The sequence below is a fragment of the Pseudorasbora parva genome, chromosome 1 (assembly GCF_024679245.1).
Source record: "Pseudorasbora parva isolate DD20220531a chromosome 1, ASM2467924v1, whole genome shotgun sequence".
NCBI lineage: Eukaryota > Metazoa > Chordata > Actinopteri > Cypriniformes > Gobionidae > Pseudorasbora > Pseudorasbora parva.
Genome location: NC_090172.1, coordinates 7,239,179 through 7,252,464, shown reverse-complemented (window position 1 = coordinate 7,252,464; position 13,286 = coordinate 7,239,179). Strand labels below are relative to the sequence as shown.

General features: G+C 38.4%; 1 protein-coding gene across 2 annotated transcripts in view; it reads right to left on the bottom strand.

Moving 5' to 3' along the window:
- sbf2 (SET binding factor 2) overlaps positions 1 to 13,286 on the bottom strand; it is a 179,750-nt gene that overhangs the window by 111,692 nt on the left and 54,772 nt on the right. For both annotated transcript variants that reach the window (XM_067414596.1, XM_067414667.1), the window contains exons 4-6: positions 7,446 to 7,583; positions 3,752 to 3,862; positions 2,599 to 2,704 (exon numbers count right to left, since the gene is read on the bottom strand). In XM_067414596.1, coding sequence (XP_067270697.1) covers positions 2,599 to 2,704; positions 3,752 to 3,862; positions 7,446 to 7,583 — 355 coding nt within the window. The remainder of the gene's footprint in view (positions 1 to 2,598; positions 2,705 to 3,751; positions 3,863 to 7,445; positions 7,584 to 13,286) is intronic.

Below are 13,286 nucleotides of genomic sequence, written 5' to 3'. Positions count from 1 at the left end.
ATCAACAATCTTACAAAATATTTATATTTTATACAAATGCTTTTCAACTGTTTTCAACAATGATAAGAAGAAAAAAATATTGAGCAACAAATCTGCCCATTGCACTGAAGAGTAATGAACTCTTTAAATAAAACTTAAAATATGTTAAAACGGCAAAAAGTTATAATATTGTTATAATTTTTCAAACTATTACTGTATTTTAGATAAAATGCAGCGTTCATGAGCATAAGATTCTTCTTTCAAAAACATTCTTATTTAAACTTAAAACTTTTTTTAAAAGAGAGAAAGAGAGAGAGAGAGAGGGGGACGGACGGACGGACGGACGGACGGATGGACACAGACAGACAGACAGACAGACAGACTTAATTGACATTGAAATATTAATATGTTAATATGTTCTTAATTGACATTGAAATATCAATTTAAATATCTAAATATACCCCCTCCCGCTCATTCGTGTAATCATTTTTTGATGATTGATGCCATGTTATTTTGGGGTGAAACAAGATCCATTTTTTGACTAGCTTTGTGAGGATCAACTTTTAAGATGACAAGGCGACTGTCGCACATATCAAAGCACTTAGAGAGACGGTCATGTGATAAAGTCAAAAGACCACGCTGCTCTGAGGGTCATCAGGTTTATAAAGAGACTCTGAAGGGATTGTTTAGCAAGAGCTTCATTAATCACAGATCTACATAAATCCACAAAAAATGAGAAACCTCAGCAAACTGCAATGAAAAGCTCCACATTAGCCCACTTCTAAGTTGAATAGTTCAAGTCAAATGCTGGCCAAACTAAATCATGACCAATCTTAAAAATAGTGCACAGTATAATTACAAAACGATGATATTACGTGACACGAAACAAGGAAAAGGGGAAAAAAGGGTGAAACCAATTTCTCCAGTTCCACAACTCCAGGTGAAGTAAACATTGAGTTCTGATTTTATTTGACAGATTTAGAACATTCTCTGTTTGTTCAATCTGAAAAATCGAATCTTACATTCTGACAAAAGGCCTTAAGGATGTTGACATGCTGTTAATTAGTCCAAGACTAATTTGCAGCTGAACGTTAGTACTGCATAATGCATCGGTCATAAAGTTGTGCGTGCACATCTTTCCAAATGCTACGTGTGGTGCTCCAGCTGAACTTGGGACTGCACACACACAATTAGTACATTCCTCCTCAGGTCACAACCTGTGGCTGTCAAGCAAAACAATTCTTTTTACATAATAATAATAAGAAAATATTATAAAATAATACATTATTTTAATCTGTATGAGAACTTTCTTGAAACTTATTTTCTGTTTTTGTGTAACAAAATCTGTCCCATCTGACTAATCACTACACCCGCTCAAAACCATGTGTCCATTCATAGTTTGTGAAAGATCATTGTGCGGAAACAGTTGTTTTTGTGTTTTTCTGCATAGACAACGAAACGTGCAGCCAATGTGACTTAGTCACAGCAGAGCTACATCAAGTAATATAAAGTGAAAAGTTGAATTGAAAAAGGAACATTATTGTCAAAGTGTGTCTCCCTTTTGCTTTAAAGCACTTCATTTCAGCTGGAATTAACTGCACAAGCTTGTGTAATGCTAGTGATCATGTTCTCTAGCAAGATTTGAGAACGAAATCTAAAGAGTATCTTATTCTTCAGTAGAAGCAAAAACATCTGACCATCTGTTCAAAGATGTCAAAATGTCACAAAAATAGTTATCTGATTAGTGGCATAGGGTGTGTCTCAATCAGCTTCCTAGTTCAGTAGCCTTCATTTTTTTTCAAAATCCTAACACTTTATCTCCAGGTTTTATTTAGTGCAAGTTTATATGTGAAAGTATGATTCTATTCAGTCATATACTTCAAAGTAAAATGCAAAAATATAAATCAGTGCAGCCACTGTTACGTCCAATGAAAAAAACGTATATTTAACACACCTTAACCTTTGGTGATTATATAAAGCATATACAGTATTCAGCATATATACAGTGTCAGGTAGAATTTGTAGTTGTATTTAAGCAGAAATGTAACAAAAAAAATGTTTTCCCTTGTTCTCCTTATGCTCATATGACTCAACCCTACAAAAACATGTTTACAGGAAGGGACATTAACGGAACTATAAAGGACAGGAGATGTCTGCATAAATATGGAAAAGATAAAAAAAGGTGTCAGAGACCCTGTTTACACTTGGTATTAAAGGGTTAGTTCTCCAAAAAAAAGAAACTTCTGTCATTAATTCCTCACCCTCATACCTTTCCAAACCTGTTCCTTTGTTCATCTTCGGAACACAAATGAAGATATTTTTAATGAAATCCAAGAGCTTTCTGACCCCCCATAACAGCAACACCATTATTCTCATCTTCATTTGTGTTTCGAAGATGAATGATGGTCTTACGGGTTTGGAACAGCACAAGTGGCTGACACTAAATACTGATGTAAACGTGGTCCCCCTCGTTTACTTGAACCCCGATCAAACAAAACAACTTAAGTGTAAACAGGGCCAAAGAAAAGTTAAGAGCTGACACGGAAGAAGTGTACTGTGCAATATACACAGTATATAGTTTTCTACTGGCCTACACCTATAAAAGTAAAAGGTACCCACCTAACTGTTGGAAGAGGAGCGCTACGCTTTTACAGCTGACTGGTAGGCTGTCATTCAGTGGAGTCTGGATGAGCTGCCGGTCCCCTGCTCCCAATGAAAAGAGCTTCTGAAAACATTAACACAAACATTCTGGTCTGAACAAATGCATATGAAAATACATAACAATGAACACCAAATAACACCCGAAAGCTAGACAAAGTTGAACACAGGCTGGAATCATAATGAACAAAAACATAAAATAAAAATAATAATTATAATTTTTCACTGATATCCACTTAGAATGTTGTTAAGTAATCTGTTTCGACAACTTTATTTTTAAGAGTTTAAGGTACAGCTAGTTTTTTTTTTTTTTCAGATCTTGGCTCTTGTATTGAAAGAAACAGCGGATGTGCATTAAACAGAGCCAATAAGATGCACATGGACTGTTTCATGAACAGATGCGCGCTGGAGTCATGACACATTCCAAGTTAGACTCGCACTGAAAGATGAATATATACCTCTCCTGAGGTCTGTTTATAACTTAAAAACCTGTTTGATCACCATGATGTTCCAATTCAGCTGGGAAAATAATGGTTTCTGGAAGAATTTTCAAATGTATTGGTGAATTACATAAAAAAACATAATAAGCTGGGTATTTCAACACGAGAGTCTGCTAACTCTGTGGTCTGCATTATATATATATATATATATATTTCCCCTGGAACCACTATCGAGATTGTTTAACAATATCTATTTGGTTGATTTATTAATTTAGCCCGATTTATATGAGCGCAGTGTACAATAAAGAGTAGTGGGTTTAGAAACTTTGTTTAAAGAGAAAACAGTTTCAGAACAGATTTGTTCACAGCTGCTGCATTAGGAAAATCAGAAAATAAAAGCGAGAGGAACTGCGATGCTCAAACCAGAACATGAGAGCTACATTTTTTTAATATTTGAGCGCTAAACAAAACAACAAGGGTTCTCTCACTGACCCCTAAAGCCCTTTCCACCTCTCAGGAGTCTCCAGTGAAAACAATATGGAATGTGAGACCCATAAGATGCCGTCCTCAAGGAACCCAGGTACACAAATGAACCCTGGCTTACCCTCTGTGTGCTCGAATATCCAGAGGGGTCAGGGTTGAGAATGAATTCTTTGGTTAAAGTAATGTCTGACCTGGGAACCTCCAGCCACTGGAACCAAGCATGTGAAGAGGTTTGCCACCAGTCCTTCCAGAGGGAAGCTCAGACTGTCTATGTACACAGTGTAGATAAGTCCTAAGCAGCCCTAAGAGGAAGAAAAAAACAATACATTCAGCTTGTCCTGTCACACAAAGGGAATAAATACTTATGGACAAAAAATCTGAGTGAATACGAGTAGAGCAGAAGTTGTTGTAACAATATGGATGGATGGATGGATGGATGGATGGATGGATGGATGGATGGATGGATGGATGGATGGAAAGAACAGATGGATGGGATGGGATGGGATGGGATGGGATGGGATGGGATGGGATGGATGACAGGGAGGGAGGGAAGGATGATGACGGATGGAGGATGGGATGGATGGATAGATGGATAGATGATACAAAGAAGAGATGGAGGGGATAGGATGGATGTGAGGGATATATGGATGATGTGAGGGAGGGGGGAAGGAAGGATGATGGACAGATGGAGGGATGGGAGGGATGGATGGATGGATGGGTGGATGGATGGATACAAAGAACAGATAGATGAGATGGAAGGGAAGAATGGATGGATGATAGATAGATAGATACAAATAACAGATGAATGTGATGGATGGTAAGGATAGATCAGGGGTCTCCAACCTTTTTTCATTTGAGAGCTACTTTTTAAAAATGAAAGTCGCCGAGAGCTACTTATGTTCTACAATAATTAAAACTCTTAAATAATGCATCGTAATTCTCATATTAACAACAATCCAAACTGTTTTACATCTGAAAGAGTGTAGTAGAAGTCCCAGTAGTCGGTCCCAACACCATAAAAACATTTTGCTGTGGTACCAAAATTGGTACTGACTACCGTAAAATGTTTTTTTTTTACTATTTTAAAAAAAATCTATTAAATTTAAAATGTTTATTATTTACGATGATAATTTTTATAAGTAAATCATAAACATTTAAAGGCTGTATGCTGTTTAAAAAGTAATCATTGTTTATACATAAAATATCAAGTGAAAAATAAGGAACCATCTAGGCATAATTCTTTTTATTAGTATTATTATTACATAGAGATGTAGTTACATCTACTGTAGGCTATAGGCTGCAACAGTCGCCTAATATATTCTGTCAATTTCTCCACGTTAAACTTGAACATTAAACCAAACTTTTATTATGACGGGTTGCCATGAAGACCTTTGAGTGTCTGTGTTCATGTGACAGCTTAATTAAATGAAACGTTAAATTATCATGAAGTGACAGTTTATGCGTTCGTGTGTCCTCATAGTGGCACACGGCAGAGACACGCGAGTGTGTGTGTGTGTGTGTGTGTGTGTGGGCGCGCGCTGCCGCGCCCTAGCATCTGCGCCTGTTATTCACGCAGAGACTCAGAATTTGCGGGAGTAATATTTAAATAGTAATTTGCAGTTTAATATTCACAGACACTAGTATATATTCGGCTACAGTTTGGAGCCCTGCGCTTGGATTAACACGAAAGCTGCGCACCGAATAAACTCGGGAGTCGGTACAACCGGTAATACAGAAATGCTGGCATCGTCATTTAAAAAAAAAAATCACTACCAACATCGTACTAAAGTAGCCTACCTGTACTTCTGACAAACTTACATTTGCATGTTTACATTTACATTTGTTCATAAATAAATTAGCTCACTCTGATTAGATACAAAGTAGCCTAAGTCTTGGTGAGCTACCTCCAATCAGGCCACGAGCTACTGGTAGCTCGCGAGCGACGTGTTGGAGACCCCTGGGATGGATGGATGGATGGATGGATGGATGGATGGATGGATGGATGGATGGATGGATGGATGGATGGATGATTATGAGGGAAGGATGATGGACGGATGGATGGATGGATAGATGGATGACACAAAAAACAGATGAATGGGATAGGATGGATGTGTGGGATATATGGATGGATGTGAGGGAGAGAGGGAAGGAAGGATGATGGACAGATGGATGATGGATGGATGGATGGATGGATGGATGGATGGATGGATGGATGGATGGATGGATGGATGGATGGATGGATGGATGGATGGAATTGAATGGGATGGATGATGGATACAAAGAACAGATGGACGGGATGAATGGATGGGTATTAGGGTGTTGCTAGTGTTGAAGGTGATTTTTAAGGGTTTTGAGTGGTCTCTAGGGTGTTGCTAGTGCTATGGGACATTGCTAGGGTGTTCAAATTGGTTGATTAGAGGCTGAGGTCAAAAAAGATATTCTGGTTCATCGGAAGATGAAAGTCTAGAGCGTTTTTTTTTTATTGTATGCCTAATTGAACATCACAAAACTGATCATTTATCAACAAGACACGGTTTAAGGTAGCAATCATGTACATATCACGATTAGAATCCATAACCTCAAGTATGAGCGATTGGATTGATTCTGTCCTTAGCAAACAAAACTAACAGCGATATTTACTTTTAAATTGCGCTTTGGAAAATAAATCTGGAGAATTATCTGCATAAATAATAGGAAAAGCCAGCAGAGCATAACAGTGCCCTCTACAATGGGCACATTCAGAAACAAAGTGACTATAAACATTGGTCCTTTACCAAGTAATACAGCTCAACTAACTTATTCCCAGGGATAGCTCATGCCAAAGACATGAATATAGGCCAAAAAAGTACAAAACTTGAGGCAGGCAGTCTGCATAAAACTTTGGATGGAGTGGATTTCCTGCATTTAAGCGTCTGTGATATTCCTGTAATCTCGGTAATCCCTGTTTTTATTTCATCAGCAGACATAAATCTTTGACTTTAATGATTTAAGGGCTGACGATCAATACCGTTTTCAACCCAGTGATGGTTTTAATTATCCTAAATCCAACTAAAGCTTCAGCATAAAAATTCCTAATTATGAACAAACGATTCTTATCGAAAACGTGAGTAAAATGGATTTTGCCTAATAACTAAAGTTACTGGTCACTTAGTGAGATGAAATTGTATGGTCTGCTAAAGAACATATTGATTGATAGACAGAGAGATGGGTGGACAGATAGATAGAGAAATGGATGGACGGACAGATGGATAAACAATGGATGGTAGGAGGATAGATAGACAAAAAATTGGATGGACGGACAGACAGACAGAGAGAGTGAGCAAGAGATGGATGGATGGATGGATGGATGGATGGATGGATGGATGGATGGATGGATGGATGGATGGATGGATGGATGGATGGATGGACAAATATGTAGACAGAGAGATAGACGGCCAGAGAAATGTACGGATGGAAGGATGATAGAGAAATGGCTGGTTGGAATGGATAGATAGACAAAAAGTGTGATGGACAGACAGACAGAGAAAGATAGAGGGAGGGAGGGAGGGAGGGAGGGAGGATGGACGGACGGACGGACAGACGGACGGACAGACAGACAAAGTAAGAGATAGATGGATGGAGGGATGGATGACAGATGGACGAACAGACTAGACAGACAGACAGTAAGGACAGACAGACAGACAGACAGACAGACAGACAGACAGACAGACAGACAGACAGACAGACAGACAGACAGACAGACAGACAGACAGACAGACAGATAGATAGATAGATAGATAGATAGATAGATAGATAGATAGATAGATAGATAGATAGATAGATAGATAGATAGATAGATAGATAGATAGATAGATAGATAGATAGATAGATAGATAGATAGATTACCCTAAATATTTCTGGGTAGTCCAGCCTGGTGACAAGAATCAAACTTTTGGGTGCAAAAATTTGAGCTGGCTGGATCAAGCCATCCTCCTCCTCCTCTTCCTCTTCTCCATCACCGTCTGCCTCCAGCGTCTTTGAGCCCTGAAACGGAAAACAATCACAAAAAATAATTAAAAAAGGCTGGGCTAAATAGAATTCCATGTGGCTGAGGTATTCCTCGATTTGGTGGACAAGTGTAGCGCAATAATATGAGATAAGACCTGGACGGCATTCCGGAAGAATCAACATCTGGGTCAGATTCAGTCATAATGTCTCCGACTCTAATCAGACTGTTTATTAGAAGACTTTATAACAAACCCTTAACAACAGTGATGAGTGCTGCACTTCTCAAATCAGGAGTTCAGGGTTTTTTCAAAGCAAAATATATCCTTTTTGATATTTACACACTTTCTGCCATTTTACTTCGCATTAACAAAAAACAATCAATATATACAATAAATTGACTGATTAATATATAATTTATTAAAACCAAGTAGCATGAGCAGTTGCTTAAACTGGTTGACTCACAGAGCATCGTTTCAGGTTGGTACTTTTGTGACCAAAAGTAGTGTTGTCCGAGCGGGGGAGTTATTTAATGACAGAGTGGAAAAAGAACAGCAAATGTCCTCAGAGGAGATGGACAGAGTCTGATGGGGGATTGCAGGGCTCTGTTTTCTTAATTCTTTGTTATTCACCACTGATACATATCTGGGTTGAGGAGTTGAGAAAGCATTGGAGAATAATGCATAAAGATCACATGATCGCATGTTCTCAGAATCAATGATAAAGCTGAGCTTATGTAGACAAGCTTAGTCTGTATAAAGGGACTGTCGCTCAGTATACAGGTTCAGTCCGGTTTCCAAAAAGAAACTAGAAACAGCACCGCACTTTAATACATCAAATGTGTTAATGATCATGAGGTCATCTGAGCAGCGCTGCTTTTTTTCAACAAGCAAGAGAAAACGATAAGAGGAGCAAACCAAAGCGTGACAGCGTGCTGACAGAGTTAGTGTCGCAAAGGATGGAGAGCAGTTAAGATACGCTTGCATGATGAATAAAGGAGTGACCCATGCTAGGTTTCATGAAACCACACAGGAAAACTGAAGTAAAGAGGTGCTGGTCTATTTATAGATTTGACTTTTGGAAACTGGCTAGGTTTTGGGTTTGTTTTGTGCAAGGGTCTTGTCCCAAGGGCTGAAATGCTATTTAAATGAATCTAGGCTCACATTACAAGTCCTGCTTTAGTTGAATTGGCTCCATGTGAGCATTTGGAAAAATTCAATTTCCTAAATAATCACGTCCATAGATACAATCGGTGAAAAAACAAATTACAGTAATTACACCATGTACAACCCAAACTGTTGAGTTTATGGGACAACGGGAGGATTAAATCAATAATACACTATACATTTAGGCAAAAATGTAGGTCACAAACTACATACCAAAATAAAAATAAATGCAAGAAATGTACATTTTGCATTTATGTTGGCTTTGTTTGGTTTAAAAAAAACTGATGAGAATTGTCTGTTCATGACTAGAAATTGTCTTGCTGGAGCTATAGTAAGATTTAGGATTATTGACCATCATTACCCCTTAAATCATTAAAGTCAAAGATTTATATCATTTTTAACACAACTTTAAATATGATGACAATATCGTAGTGCAACCAGTGAAAAGTATAATAGTTTTTAGTTTTTGGGGAGTCACACCACATGACATTTTACAACCTGAAGTAACCTTTCCTTGTCATAAAAAGGAAATTGTCTGATATTTGAAGAAAGCTTCTGACCTCACAGTTATGATGGTCTGCAGGCCTATATTATTGCCAAAAGTATTGGGACACCCCTCCAAATCATTGAATTGGTGTATAGAATAATGCAAGCAGACCCTTCTACAAACATTTGTGAAAGATTGGGTCACTCTCAGGAACTCAGTGAACTCAAGCGTGGTACCGCGATAGGTTGCTGCCTGTGCAATCCATTAGTCCATTAGTTTCCTCACTACTAAATATTCCACACTCATCTGGTATTATCACAAAGTGGAAGCAATTGGGAACAACATCAACTCCGCCACAAAGTGGTCGGCCACGTAAAATCCAAGAGTGGGGTCAGCGCATGCTGAGGTGCACAGGGCACAAAAGTCGCCAACTTTCTGCAGTCATGGAATGGGTTTTTGTCATATTGTTTGTAATTTGTATGTTTTGCTTATTTAAAAAAATTATTTAAAAAAAGATCAAATTAGAAATCTATATTGTAATCAAGAAAGTATGTTTGATGACCTGCCGATCTCAATTCGTGCTGCCGAGTCTGTAGCCATTCTTAAAAAACATCTTAAGACACATCTTTTCCATTTGCACTTGACCAATACAGAATAGCACTTACTGATCACCACAGCAACGACCAAAAGCGCACACTCCTGGATCATATCTACGTCTCTCATCCGGATTTGTGCCTTCAGGCGGGTATGTTACATAGTTATCATAACTATCAGAATCCAGTGTTCTGTATATTGCGTACGTGAGTTTTTGTTGTAGATGGCTATTGCTGCGCGTTTAGCTAGAATACAAAACCAACCCATTGGGCCACTGAATCTGCATTCACGACAACAGCTGGGGCAACAGCCTTAGTCCTAATGGGTTGTAGCTATCTTAGCTATCAAAATCCGGTGTTCGGCACTTTGCGGACGTGAGTTTTTGTTGTAGATGTCTGTCTTTAAAAAAAAAAAAAAAAAAAAAAACAATTGTTGTGTATTGTGCTAATTAATTGAGATTTCTTACAGCTCTTACAGGTTTTTGGCCTTGTCTGTTCCGTTGCTTCTATTACTCTCCCCTTTTTTGTAAGTCGCTTTGGATAAAAGCGTCTGCTAAATGATTAAATGTAAATGTAAAATGTAAATGTTTAAAATATATGACATTACTCGTATCATGAAATAAGATTTTGGTCATCCCAACCTGTTCATTAAACATAAACATTTTGTATTTAATTTAGTTATATCTAAGTAGTTTTTGTTGTTTTTAATTGGAGCAAATTGTGTTTTTTTTAATAGTTTTTTTTATATATATTGCCCTAGTTCCATCATGAGTGCACAAAGCAAGGTCCATAAAGACATGGATGAGTGAGTTTGGTGAGGAGGAAATAGACCTCAACCTGACTGAACACCTTTGGGATGAATTAGAGTGGAGACTGTGAGCCAGACCTTCTCGTCCAACATCAGTGCCTGACCTCACAAATGTGTTTCTAGGAGAATGGTCAAAAATTCCCATAAACACACTCCTAAACCTTGTGGAAAGCCTTCCCAGAAGAGTTGAAGCTGTTATAGCTGGAAAATGTCGGCCAACTCAATATAAAACCCTTCAGATTAAAAATGACATTAAAAGTTCATGTGCCTGTAAAGGCAGGCATCCCCATTTTTTTGTTGAATAGAAATTGAAAAAAAAAGAAATCAGCATATGCTTGTTAGGTATGTTTTGAAGCATGTTAGCAGGTTTGAGCTGGTTTAAGCTGGTCCTTATTTGCGATCAGATATTTTTAAGCTGCTAAACTACAGGAACGTTTTCAGTCCAATGTTCAGTAAGCAAATTCATTCAAACAATAAGTCCAAAACAGCACTAATGTAAAGAAAACCAGGGCTGTGTTTCCCAACATCATGAGCCCAAGTTGATCATGGTGACCATTGCCACCAGAGTTCTCTACAATCAACTTAGCTCACAATGCTTTTGCAAAACGATTATATATATATATATATATATATATATATATATATATATATAAGCTTTAATAATGACAAAAAGCAGACTTTGCTATCAGTTGACGATAAGCACGGTTGCTCACTCCCACTGCTCACAATCTGCTTCTAATTGTCCGGTTTGAGTCAGCGTCAGGCCTGCGAGCTCATAACGGTGCCTACCTCTCAAACCCTGCTGTCTAACCCCCCGCGCTGGCGTCCATTTGATTTGCTCAGACAGTGAAAACATGCCCCAAGATCCACCACATCTTATCAGTGGGAGCACAGGATTAAAATACCCTTGCAGATGGGAAACACATTTCAAGCTTATTGGGAGGATTTGGTTCAATTATGAAGAAAAATACATTCCAGTGCTGCCTCTTCCAATCTGATAAAAGAAAATATCTTTCAGTGTGTCATGATTTTTTACATTAAGTGGGTTTAATGGCATAGCTTTAGGAAAGTACACAACACCTGAAATTCTTGGTCCTGCAGACGTGTTAAAAACAATCAACACATTAAAAAAAAGCCCATAAATAGTGAGACATGGAATGGAGAGAATTTTGTACTTTTAATAATTTTACTCCAAGACTACCAGATTCGGTGCAGCGTGATAATAACTGATGGATGCAAAACCTTTTGTAGTCCTGACATGGCATAAACTGTAGCATATAAGTGCCCTCAACATGAAGAGTAAATGATCCCCTGATTACTAACTACACAAGCTTTGAAAGCATCCCGAATGAACTAAAGATTCGTGGAAACATTTCAGTAAAACAGCTCATAAACTGTAAAAATGTATTAAATATTAATCTTGTGTTGGCTGGATGTGACTATTTACACCTGATGGGCCTGTTTACACCTGGTCAATTAATGCGTTTTCTTCCATCGAATAGCTCTCTGCTCCTGAAAAGACTAGGCCGAAATGCTTTTGAGATTTAAATTTAAATCTATTCATTCAAACCAACTAGACATGTGCCGATTTTCGATAATGCGATTTATCACGATAATGAATATGCACGATATTGTTATCGTGGGCACTTTAAAATATCGTAAATAATAATTTATTAACAATTTATAATTTTTTTATAATGCACTCAAGAATACTTTGCCCATCAACTGTAAAAATGCTCAACACCGCTGTATTCTGCGTCAAAGGGACACTCGCTCAGATATAAACAAGCCCAACCTGCGTTTGCACCATAGACTGTAAAAAATATGGACGTAGTGTCCGTGACGTCACCCATAGGATTCTGATAAGCCGTTCTGAAGCTTAAAGTAGAGATGAGCTGGGCGTTGCCATCTTGTGAGCGAGTCAACGCGTGTCACTCCCGGATAACAGAAAATGGGCAAAAAGGCGGGATGTGCGCGGAGCTGAGGTGACGCAATAACTCTAGACGGCAGATAAATGGCTATCCACTTGTAACCACGCCCTTAATTATGCAGAACCTTAAGGCTTTATATAACGTAAACGAATGAGTTATAAAAAAATTCACCCCCCTCAGAGTTGTCATGAAGATCAAAATTAGCCTTATAAGCCAAAACCACAATTTGTACCAGGCTGTAAACATGTTTTTTTCTGCTTTAAAGTTGAGAATTTTAACATGGGGCTCAATGAGATTCTGCTCCCTTCTGGAGCCTGTCCCTAGTGGCCAGTTGAGGAATTGCAGTTTACATTACTTCCGTATTGGCTTCAAGAGAGATCGCGGGAGGTTGCCGCCAAGGGGGTAATCTAGCGCTCGGAAAGCGTTCCACCCCTAGGGGCTGCCATTGCTAACCAAGCCATCACCTGCTGTTAGCATCCCATTGACTCCCATTCATTTTTGAGTCACTTTGACAGTGAATAACTTTACATCAGAGGCGTTTAAAGACTCCATTTGTCCATTGTATATTTCTAAAGAAACACGACAATGTATAAAAGGCTCCATTACCTTGTATCTTACACTATCGCCCCGTAGAAGCTGTTTTTGTAAAAATAGGCTAACGATTGCGTCATAACCAACGCGACCCTGTCGCGCAGTAGAGAAATTACCGTATAGACCTGAGGAGACGCTCGCAGGAAATCTTTTACTGTCTATGAGA